Here is an 11,734-nt window from a genome sequence, read left to right on the forward strand (position 1 = left end):
GAAGTTGTGTTAAGAGAAAAGATAGAGAGGGAGTTAGTAGTCTTCGCACCGTGAGGAAGAGGAAAGACCCAAGACCGGATCACTAAGATCCAAGACCGACAAAAGCTAAGGAAGCCAAGTCCACACAAAGGTTATACAACAACTTTGAAAAAAATCGGGGAGTTATTGTCTAAGATAAGTTGTATAGGTATTACATTTATTTTGAGGTGGTGACCCTTGTATTACGCACCAAGACAAATACTTGTAAGGGTGTAAATGCTTCTCCGCCTACTAAAGTAGCGAGTTTATTATAAGGGAAAATCCCGAGTTCACGAGAGGAGCTCGAGTATTGGACGTAGGGGTGAGTGAATCTATTAGAGGTTGTGCTATCGCGAATCATGATAAAATCACCATGTGGTATTTTCTTTCTTGCACTTTATATTTCCGCACATATGAACTGCATAACTACTCAATAAAGTTTTTAAAAAAGAAATAAATTATTTTAAAACGCCGTAATAATTTTTAAATTGGTAATTAAGTTATTCAACCCCCTTCTAGCTTAATATAGCCCTGTTACGGGACTTTACACTCTTAAAATTGATTAAAATTGAGTAAAGAGAAGAGAATCTTAATGATTCTAAGAGTCATTCAGAATTTATTGGAGTAACATTTTTGTTTTCCCTACTCAAATACCGACTTAAGAGCCAAAACTTAGAGCAACATTTTTGTTTTTCCTCCTCAAATATTGAGTTAAAAGCTAAAATCCAGAGTTTGAAGATGCGCGAGGGCTCTTTACAATTATTCGTGAGGCTACACAACTATGATAGTAATTTTCCCTGCATAATAGTTAATCAGTTATGTTATGCATATAATTTGTGTTAATTTTACAAGTTTCAAGTATTTTTAGTAATTATTCTTGTCATGAAAAATGATTAATATTTTTTTATTCCTCAAATTAAATACGCCTAGGTGTAATTTATCTTACAAATTAAATGTTGAAGCCAAGAAATCTTTTTAGCATAATTTAGAAATAAAATAAGGAATAAAAAATATCGGAAAAAGTTAGATCACTCTCCCAACTCGCAGAGCTCCAGATGCAAACTAAGAAAAATGTTCAGGAACTTGAAAAGTGTTTTCAAATGCGCTGTGTGTTATTATAAATGATTTTAAAATTAATAAAAGTAAATAGACGGTTATACATTCGCCATCAACACATCATCAATATACGGGGCGTGGCGACTCTTAAAACGTCTCATTCTATTATTTGAATTTTTTCAATTTTTTGAATTAAAAAAAACAATTACCATATATTCTCATAAATATATTATCATTATTCGTAATATTCTTCCAAAATTTCTGGAACATCTTCCATTAAATTTTTTAAAATTTACTTACCATCATAATATGCTGCTAAAACTTCTACTTTGTCTTTAAATAAACTTACCATCTTATATTTTTCTAATTTTTTAACAACATTTCTTCTTCAATTCCTGAAATTGTTTCTTTTGATTTTTTGCATATGAAATATTACAAAGAAAAATATCTATAAGTATGTTTCCTCAATATTTTTTAAAATCATTAAATCATTATATTTTTTTATCATATTATTGTAAAGAAGAATACGAGTGCGGTGAGTTGTCGTCTCTCATGTTATTTTAATTTATTATTATAATTTTATCAATTTTTTTATTATTAAATAAAAAGAGGAAACAATTACATTAATTATTGACTAATAAATTATATAATTTTGTAATATTAAATTTGTGAATAATGAAAGAGCGGTTATGTTTAATGAGAGAAATAATTAATATAATTTTATGATATTAAATTTATAAATAATGAAAGAGCGATTATGTTTAACGAGGGAAATACTCTTTAAACTTTTTAATTTATTATATTTATTTATTATTGACAGTTTCAAAAAGACGAAGATCGGAAAAAATAGAAAAAATAAGCGCAATATCATTTTAGAAGGTCGCTGCGAAGCGTGTTTTAGTAAACTAACTTTTTTAAAAAAAACTGAAGCTTTGGACCCGCTTGAAAAGTTATTTCTTTGAAAAAAATAGCTTTTTGAATCTTATTAAATATTTGATCAAATAAAATTTCTAATATTAGTATTTGATAATTTATTTTTTCAAATAAATTTTAATCTCAAAAAACTAATTTTGAAAAAATTATTTAAAAAAGTTTTTTTAGGTAAATAATATGAAAAATTAACTGAAATATCTACTTATCAAATAATTTAATTAAAAATAAATAAATAAAATTTGCTAGTAAAAATAGTTCACACAATCAATTAGTTAAAACAATTATTTTAAATCGTTACAGCTTAATTAATAACATGACATAAGTCTATCAAGTAACACAGAATAACTGCATCTGGTCATCTGCCAACATTGGAGCTAAAGTGCTGCTAAAACATATTATCTTGGTCTTATCTTTTGTAATAGGCTTAATATTGTGATTTTGTTTGCACCTTGAAAATTAACATTTTTGACTTTCACCATTGAAATTCAAGTTTTGTGTTTTAAATTTGAAACTTGTAAATAATCACAGAACTAATTTCAGCAATAAAAATTCAATTTAATGTTATTTACGAAATGTGTTTAATGTTTTATATTATATGTTGTTGGAATTGTATTCATTTAAATTTTGTTTATTTTTTAACTACCACCAAATTAAATTTGCATGATATTGTTACTTATACGTAGTCTTTGCAAAAGTATCTTTATTCATATAAAAAAATTAGAATACTTACGAAGTTAAATGTATTCTTAAAAATTAGAACTACAATTACTTATATATTAGAGGATACTTAAAAATATATAACAATGATAAATTAAGCATATTATTTCATAAAAATATGTGTTTAGTAAACAATTGCATAGCCAATAATAATATTAAAATCGTAATGATGATATTTTGATGTAAGCCGGATGTGTTAGATTTTTAACTGAATATTAGTTAATCAAAAACAATTAATTAAAAGCTCTTCTATTTATGAGAAATTACTAAAATACTAATTTTTTGAGTTTATTTGCAATTTTATGATCTTTTGATTTTTTTTTCAAAAATATGGGTTGTAACAAAAAACAACCACATTTGCAATTTCTTTGATGTATTATGAAAAATAACTAAAATTTTTGTTGGTTGCATTTTATGTTGCATTGGGTTGTGTTTAAGATTGCATCCGGTTGTAAAATCAAACTTTTGCAAAAAAAATTTAAAAATCATATTTTTACAAATAATTTTTTTTAAAAAGTCATATTTTTATAAAGAAAACCCATCAAAAACGTATTTTTCAAAAAGTTCTCTATCTATTGATATATGTTCAAATCAAAAATTGTAATGAAATGTTTTAGTACTTAAAAATTTAACATAAAAAATATATTAAAAAAATTCATTTATGAAATAGCATAAGAAAAAAGAGTTTTTTCTTAAAGAAATGCGGAAAACAAATCGAACCGGACTCTTTGAACTTTATTTCTTTAAAATGGACAAACATGTTCTTGTCGGGCTTAGCCCAATAAAAACATTAACCCAACACCCAGGCCCTCCTGCTCATCATGTCACAGTTTCCGGGGATCCACCGGAATTTTTCGCCGGAATTATCTATCTGATCAGATTTAATAATTGAATTATGGACAATCTGCTGGATGAGTTTCTACTTGTTAAACCTCTTCATCATCATCCCGAGTCTGCTCAACTATGGTAACTTCTTATTTATTTATATTCAATTGTTAATCAGTGGAGATTTTATATGTGTCTTGATTTTATAAATATACTAGCTAACAACTAATGCAATGCACGGTTTTACCTTTATTTTTTTTTCGTTTTATATATATTTAAATATATATTTACGTTATTTGAATATGATACTGATAATGTCATGACGATTCTAGTATGATTTTATTGTGCATAATAATATTATCTTAATTTGGATATTAATAAATTTAAATTGGATACCGATATAGGTATTTAAAGGATTAAAGAATTTTTATGATTTCGGATTGTAAATTTATTTTATCAAGTATTTTTGTTTCTGTTAAATATGAATAAGCTGATTTTACAAATTCCGTTGATGCATTGGGTTTTAATAAGAATATTTGTATTAAATTTAATAAGCCGAATTTACAAATTTTGTTGATACAAAGTAAGCCTGTGTTGAGCACAGAGTATCTACCAGTGTGATTTGTTATGAGTTCCGCTTTAATATAGTTATATAGATAGGTCTATATATTTGAGTATCTAGTTTTATGATTATTTGTTTGGTACAAAATGACTAACAATTAACTTTGTTCTCGCCCCGAGATTTATTAGAATCTTTTGTACTGCCTATATGTCTAGTTATTCAAAAAAGAAAACTTTGTTCCTCATATTTAAAATATCTAGCTGGAATTTATGATAATATTGAATTAAGGTTGATGTAACGAATCTTATTTAGCACATTATGGAGCTAAAATGACGAATATGAGAATTCGGGAAGAGTTGGCATTGGCCAATAATATGCAAAACAAAGTTGCTGAAAACGTGGTTTTTGAATGCGTTTTGGTGCAAGGCATGTGTTGAATGCGTTATGCCAAAACACAATTTTATGATGCAATTTACTTGCTTGTTTTCTGGGTAATGTAATATTTTTATGAGAAATTCTAGATGTCCGAATTTTTTTTTCCAAAAAGGTTCTAAAATATATGCAGAAGTGTCATGTTATAATTGGTGATTCCCTTTAAAAAAATAATGGAGCACTCGTGCATAAATATGCATACACAAATTAAAACTCGCCATGTGTCATTTGGGAACTTTTTTGGGAGTTTTTTGGGATCTCTTGGTTTGCTCAGATTTTATTGCATTTTTTCGAACAAATATAAACACAACTGATTTATTATTTGCAGATGCCAAAACTCTCAACTTGTTCAGGTATGCTATTTTGGCCTCCCTTAATCCTGTGCTATTTTTAATCAACTTCCCCTCCTCTTAAGCTCCAAATATGAATTATCTGGCCTTATTCTTCTTCATTTGAATTTTAGTTTTATAATACATATTTGATTATCTTGAAGCATAAGTAGAAGTCATTTCCTCAATAAGTGTTTTAGAGTCAAAAAGCAATAACATTCACTGTTATTACTAGTAAACGGAAGATATGAATAATGAACTTAACACTCATTGTATATTATAATGTATCCTGAAAGACAACAAATTTTATCTTCAATTTATGCCACTTTAACATCCTTCATGTTCAATAGTTTCCTATTTGCATTTAGAGGAAGCTTGTTTTTCAATGAAGTCTCAACCTACCACTGGCATTTCTCAATTTTAATTTTTTGCTACCCTTATTCAGTGTTAAAATTGATTACAGATGAAAATGGCTTGTTATTTAGCAGATCTTCGTGTATAAACAATAGTTTGTGAATCCTTTAGTGTATATAATACTGTATAACCGGATGTTTTGAAGATTAAGGATTTTTGCTTTAGATTATTTATTAAATCATTAGAATACAGGTACAAAATTAAATGCAAATGCATAATCGCCTATTTGGTACCTTTATTTTGCATTAAAATTACTGGTTATCTTCTTTTTATGATATGCTAGTTGTCTGAGATACCGTAGCAAGAATTAGATTTGAGAATAAATATCTATCTTGCATACCCTATTCAGTTTAACATTTATCCTTTAAGGTACTCATGCCCAGCTCTGACAAGTGTACGGGATGCTGGACAGTGTATTTCAGAGTTAAAATTTGGCAAAACTGAAGGGTACACATGTCAGATTGGAACTTCATCACCATATATGCAATTCAAGCAGTTAGGATAGTATATTCGTCATCGATAATTCAATATTTAATATTTCTCTCTTTTGTAGTTAGCGCATTAAGAGCAACTCCAACAATCAGCTAAGCTTTTCTTTAAAAATAATATTAATAAATGAGCTCCTTACAATTTAAGATACAAAAATATTCATTTACTCCAACAATCTTCTCTAAACACACTCTCCATCTACTATTTTATTACTTGAATATCAAATGCACAGAATTATGCAGAAGAAGCAGAATTGCAGCAAGCATGTGAGTATATTTTATCTATTATTAATGAAAAGAGGAGAGGAAGTATGCTCCTCGTGTTTGAGGAAGGAATTGAAGATTTTAAGTTTTTGAGGAAGAGTTAGGAGTCTCTTGGAGATCATTTTAACTTTAAATTCTTCAAAATATGACTAAGGAGGGTGTATAAAGAGGGTGTTGGAGTTACTCTAAGACTAGTTAGTGACGTGGTTCGTGCATGTTTTTTTTTTAATTTCAGTCCGTTATTAGATATTCGTTGGAATTTAATTAAGATGCAATTTTATTAAATTTGGTGATTTTAAGTATTCACTTGCGTGTTTCACTTGTAATCGTAATATCATTAATGGTTCGGTTAATAAGATCTGAAATGTTTGACTATATACTATGTTGCAAAAGGTATTGAATGCACAAGTAGCGGATGATATTAATTCGCATCATATACAATTACTGCAGGCTTACAGCACTGCAACTCTATAATTCTCTCTTTGAGTTCATCAGCTCTGCAGCAGTAACTTAGGCATCATAGATAACTTGCTGTATGCATCCGGAATAAAAAACTTTACTTTAGAGGATGGACTTAAGTCGCATGGTTGAACAGATTGCTGAGACTAGGCAACGCTTGTTTGCTGAGGTTTATGATCGTTACCTTTAGTATCAGTATGTGTTCCGTTACTTACAATCTGTAACTCACACGAACTGATACAATTTTGTATAAGCAGCTGGTTTTTATCTACTATGATCTTTAAGTTGCAATTTAGCAAATATATGTGTATCATGATTTCATTATATTATCATGATTGCATTATATTTAGAGTTAATTACATGCTTTCCAATTCCTTTGACAAAACTTTGTTGGTGCTAGAAAATAGAAAATTTATGACACTGGTTTTGCAGGGTCACCTACCTAAATGAGAACTTTAGTGCACTGGAAAACTTTGGACAGAGAAATAATCAGGAGTTCTATGCCGAGGAAGCTCTGAACTTATTTTTTGAGAGAACAGGGATGGTGCTCACGGAAATGGAGCAAGAATTGTGAGTTCTCTATATATGAGAATCATTGTCAAATTTCACTATATTCAAAAAATTATAATTTAAATTTCTCTGACTGTGATAACATATTTTTATCTTTCGCAGAAAGAAAACTCCTCTTGATCTTCATTCGGTCTTGCTATTAAATTCTCAGCTCAAACAGCACTGCATCAGGTGGGAAAGTAGCTAGGTGGTTGCCGATAAAACTAATATGATTTTTTCCTGGAATATTTTTAAATTTTCATTTGACATTGTAGTCGGTTCTTCTGAACAGTTAAAGAAAGAGTGTTAAAGTTTAGTGTCTGAAATTGTGCACAAATCTTAAAGTTTAATGGGCATTTGTTAATTATCACATGTTTTTAAGATTTTCAAGTGTTTTTGTCATTGTAAATTTACTGCTAATATACTCTAATTGCAATTTTGTAGCGTTGGAGCTGCTAATGTGCAATCTAAGGTGATGAAATTTCAAGATCCGATATTAAATGAAGTGGGACATCACATGGGATATAGGAATGATCGGAAGAGGTATGACCTATCACAAACTAGAGCAAAAATGCCAAGTATAACTTACTTGTGTGAGATGTTATACTTTTATGATTAACAAGTGCCTCCTGCAGTAAAGAAAAGAGTTATAAGTGCCTCATAGTTGATACGTAGTACTAATTATTAGGGGTTTGACCACTTTATCTAATTTCTTTTGTGGCATGTTACATATTCTTAAAAAGTTCAGTACATTTTTAAAGAATTCAGTAGTGAATAATACATCTTAAAGACCCGTCGACTAACTCATTCGCGGATGTAAGCAGTCTTCAGGAAGCTTTACGAAAAGTGATGCTTGAGCGTGAAAGGTTTAAGAATAATATAGAGCTGTATTTTAGGGTAAGCCTTCATCCCATTCCCAGTCTTATAAAAATGTTTTAGCATACTAATTTCGAATTTTCTTATATATTGCAGATGAAAGTTCGGGATCCGCCTTCTGTAATTGACGACAACCCAGGCTTCGAGGATGAAGGAAGTACTGACAAGGAGTAGTGTGTTCTGCAGCTGAGAGCGGTATTGAACTGGCAGTGTCATCCGGCACTGTGTTTTGGAGTCTGTTTTTCATTCAAATAAATAAAGTCTTGTAATCAGGAAGGATGTATTTGAACTTGGTCTGAATGTTCTGTTTTTGTGTTTGTGGACATGTTGGTCCGGATGTTATGTTTTTTGTGGTCATCTTTTTTTTTTTTTGTATTTGAACTTGGTCTATGTATGCTATGATCTGTTTTGTTGTTTGTGGGCATGTATTATTTGACTCATTTGGTATATTTCTCATCAACAAGTATAAATTATTTCTGCACGACACATTAGGTTATGCTGGTGCGATTCGGATACATGAAATGCTTATTGCAGGTTATAAAGTAGAGGATATTTTTGAATAGATTGCCTATATATGTTTGCACATCTTTCCATTTCAGAATTAAGTACATGTTACAGGTATATTGTAATTCTTTCCATTAATGCAACTAATCATGGAACAGTAACTGGCATTCAATTCCTAGACGCTTCTCCTGAACTACATCTATCAGAAACAAGTGAAAGCTTATTATCTGTTTTTCCTTTTTAAAAATCTGAAGCTTTGGTTGTCAAGTAACACATGAACACTGGAAGGGAACGACATTCCCGCCATTTTTTAATACCTGAAACAATATTCGCCAATATTGCAGCTAAAGTTTCTGCTAAAGCAGACTATCTTTGTTTGTATGTTTTTTACAATGACATATATATTCATTTGTTACACCCGGAGAAGTATCAAATTTGATGTCTCACTGCAATTTTTGCAACCACTTCCTCAAATTTCTTTAACAGATATCCATTCCTTTAACAGATAACCCCTCAGCTCTCCATTCTCTGCCATAGCTGATAGGGTATAAGAGACCCGGCTAGGGTTCAACCTGCATCTAAAAGATATCAGGCTCGATCGATGGACCGAGACCCCCCTCTCCCAGAACAATCAAATGGAGAGACCGGGCCCGGGGCCATCCCATGACCCGGATCCGGATTCAACCCGGGACCTGGACCATCTGCCTACCTGGATCCGGATTAGGGCCAAGACCACCTTGAGGGGGGTCCCAGCAAACACATGCACATCCCACAACCCGCCAAGGAAGGGTACGTTGACACATGACGGTGACAACTATCAACAACCAATACACCGGACAAGCACGACGCGTGTCAGAAGGCCGTTAGGACACCCTGAAGGTGGTTCTTGCCTGGACACGTGTAAGCAATCCACCCAAGTCAGGCGTCCTCCGCCTCCAGCAACCAACGACCCTGATCTAGAGGTACCAACCCCTAAACCCTACCTTTGGGCTATATATACCCCCAAAGATGAGGGGTTTAGGGGTTAGAAAACACTTTTTACACACACTCTCTTACATACAGCCTATACACACACAACCACCTCAGTCCTCTATATCTTCATCTTCCCCAACCAGCTGAAGTGCTCTTTGGGGCTATGTATACCCCCAAAGTTTTTGACCCAGGACTTCTTGCTGAAGTGCTCTTTTGTTTTCTCCTTAAACTTTTCCATTCTTGCCACCGCCTGGTCTCGGACTTCACAATTAGCTCAATATTTGTTCTGAGCCCTTCCTCGTTGGCTATCTCATCAAAGTTGATTGCTCGATGGGAGGGGGATCCTACTTCAATTGGTAGCATAGCTTCAGTTCCATAAGCCAGTTTGAAAGGGGTTTCTCCTGTGCTTGTTCGGGGGCTTGTTCTGTATGCCCAGAGAACATTAGGCAACTCTTCTGGCCATTTGGTTTTGCTTTCCCTGAGCCTCTTCTCTATTTCTTGCAGAAGTATTCGATTGGTTACTTCAACTTGGCCATTCCCTTGAGGGTAGGCTATAGATGATTTCTTGTGGCGGATATCCCGTTCTTGAAAGTAGGATTCAAATTCTGAACCAACGAACTGTGGCCCGTTGTCTGAGACCAGTACTCTCGGGATCCCGAACCTCATCAAAATGTTGTCCATGAATTTGATGCAATCTTGCTGGTTTATTGTTCTCATGGCTTTTGCTTCTACCCATTTCGTCATGTAATCAATTGAGACTAGCAAGTACCTGAGATCTCCTTTGGCCCTAGGGAAGGGTCCCATGATATCAATGCCCCATACAACAAATGGGATTGGTGACAAAACTGAGGAGGGTAGGACTGGGCTCATCCGGGGGACATTGCTGAATAGTTGGCATTCCTTGCATTTTTTCACGAATTGCATTGCATCTTGGTGTATAGTAGGCCAGTAGTACCCCTGTCTTATAATTTTGTGAGCTAGGGCCTTTGCGGACATATGATCCCCGCAAATTCCTTCATGAACTTCCATAAGACAGTACTGTGCCTCCCCTGGGCCTATGCACTTTAGGATTGGGGAGGAGAAGGTCCGGCGATAGAGTATACCCTCTTCGATGAATTTTTTTGAAGCTTTGGCTTTTAACCTTTGAGCCTTCCCTTTATCTTCCGGGAGCTCACCCTTCTCCAAGTAGTTTATAAATGGAGTCATCCAATTCGGGTTGTTGTCTATTTCCATGACCTCTTCAGACTCTATGCATGGTCTCTGTAATTCTTCGAAGTAGACGGAGCAATCCAGGTCTGATGAATTTTGAACAAGTTTAGATAGTGTATCAGCCTCTGAATTCTCCTCTCTGCAGATTTGAGTGACTTGAGTTTTTGGTATCAAGGCGAGGTAGCTTTGGACCAGGGCCTGGTACTTGGCTAGAACTGGATCCTTGGTTATGTACTCGCCGTTTGTTTGCTTTACTACAATCTGCGAGTTGCTGTAGATTTTTAGGTCCTAGATCTTGAGGGTTTTTGCTAGCTTCAATCCTGCGATCAGAGCTTCATATTCCGCTTGGTTGTTTGTTGCCGAAAAGCCAAATGAGATCGCTGTTTAGATTGTGAATCCTTCTGGGCTCTTTAGGATGAGCCCGGCTCCTGATCTTTCATTCGTTGAAGAACCATCAACTTTGAGAGCCCAGGCTCCTGTTTCTTGATCTGTGTTTCTCTCAGGGTCAATGTTCATGGGCACGGGCTCTTCTTCCGGGAAATTACATTCTATGATGAAATCAGCTAGAGCCTGGGCTTTGATTGCTGTTCTTGGAATGTAACTCAAATTGAATTGACTCAGCTCGACTGCCCAATTTACCAATCTTCCTGAGATATCTGGCTTGTGTATTATCTTCCTTAAGGGTTGGTTAGTTACCACCCGTATCTCCCTTCCCTGGAAGTAGTGCCTGAGTTTCTTGGATGCTGTAACCAAGGCAAAAGCAAACTTTTCTAGCTTTGGGTATCGGGTCTCCGCATCTTTTAGCACTTGGCTCACATAATAAACTGGTTGCTGTTTGCCATTCTCTTCCCTGATCAAGGCTGCTCCAACAGCCAGGGCCCCTGCTGATAGGTAAAGGGATAGGGGCTCCCCGGGTTGGGCTTTGGTTAACATAGGGGGTTGAGAAAGGTACTTTTTGATTTCTTCAAATGCGCTTTGGCATTCTGGGCTCCAATTAACTTCTCTCTTGTTGGTTGCTCCTTTTAAAAGGTCAAAAAAGGGTAGGCATCTCTCGGCTAACTTTGAGATGAATCTTCTGAGTGCAGCCAGTGACCCTGCTAGCTTCTGCACATCTTTTGGTGTTCTGG

The 11,734-nt window shown here is 33.8% G+C and overlaps 1 protein-coding gene across 1 annotated transcript; it reads left to right on the plus strand.

The window, feature by feature from the left end:
- Window positions 1-3,485: 3,485 nt before the first annotated feature.
- On the plus strand, window positions 3,486-8,401 carry LOC141667416 (pseudo histidine-containing phosphotransfer protein 2-like). Its single transcript, XM_074473908.1, has 6 exons — window positions 3,486-3,690; window positions 6,930-7,067; window positions 7,170-7,238; window positions 7,491-7,589; window positions 7,871-7,943; window positions 8,019-8,401. The coding sequence occupies exons 1-6, from the start codon at window positions 3,620-3,622 to the stop codon at window positions 8,094-8,096; spliced, it is 528 nt and encodes a 175-aa protein (XP_074330009.1). The 5' UTR covers window positions 3,486-3,619; the 3' UTR covers window positions 8,097-8,401.
- The last annotated feature ends 3,333 nt before the right edge of the window (window positions 8,402-11,734 follow it).

Source organism: Apium graveolens, chromosome 6, assembly GCF_009905375.1.
Source record: "Apium graveolens cultivar Ventura chromosome 6, ASM990537v1, whole genome shotgun sequence".
In the NCBI taxonomy this organism is placed as follows: Eukaryota; Viridiplantae; Streptophyta; class Magnoliopsida; order Apiales; family Apiaceae; genus Apium; species Apium graveolens.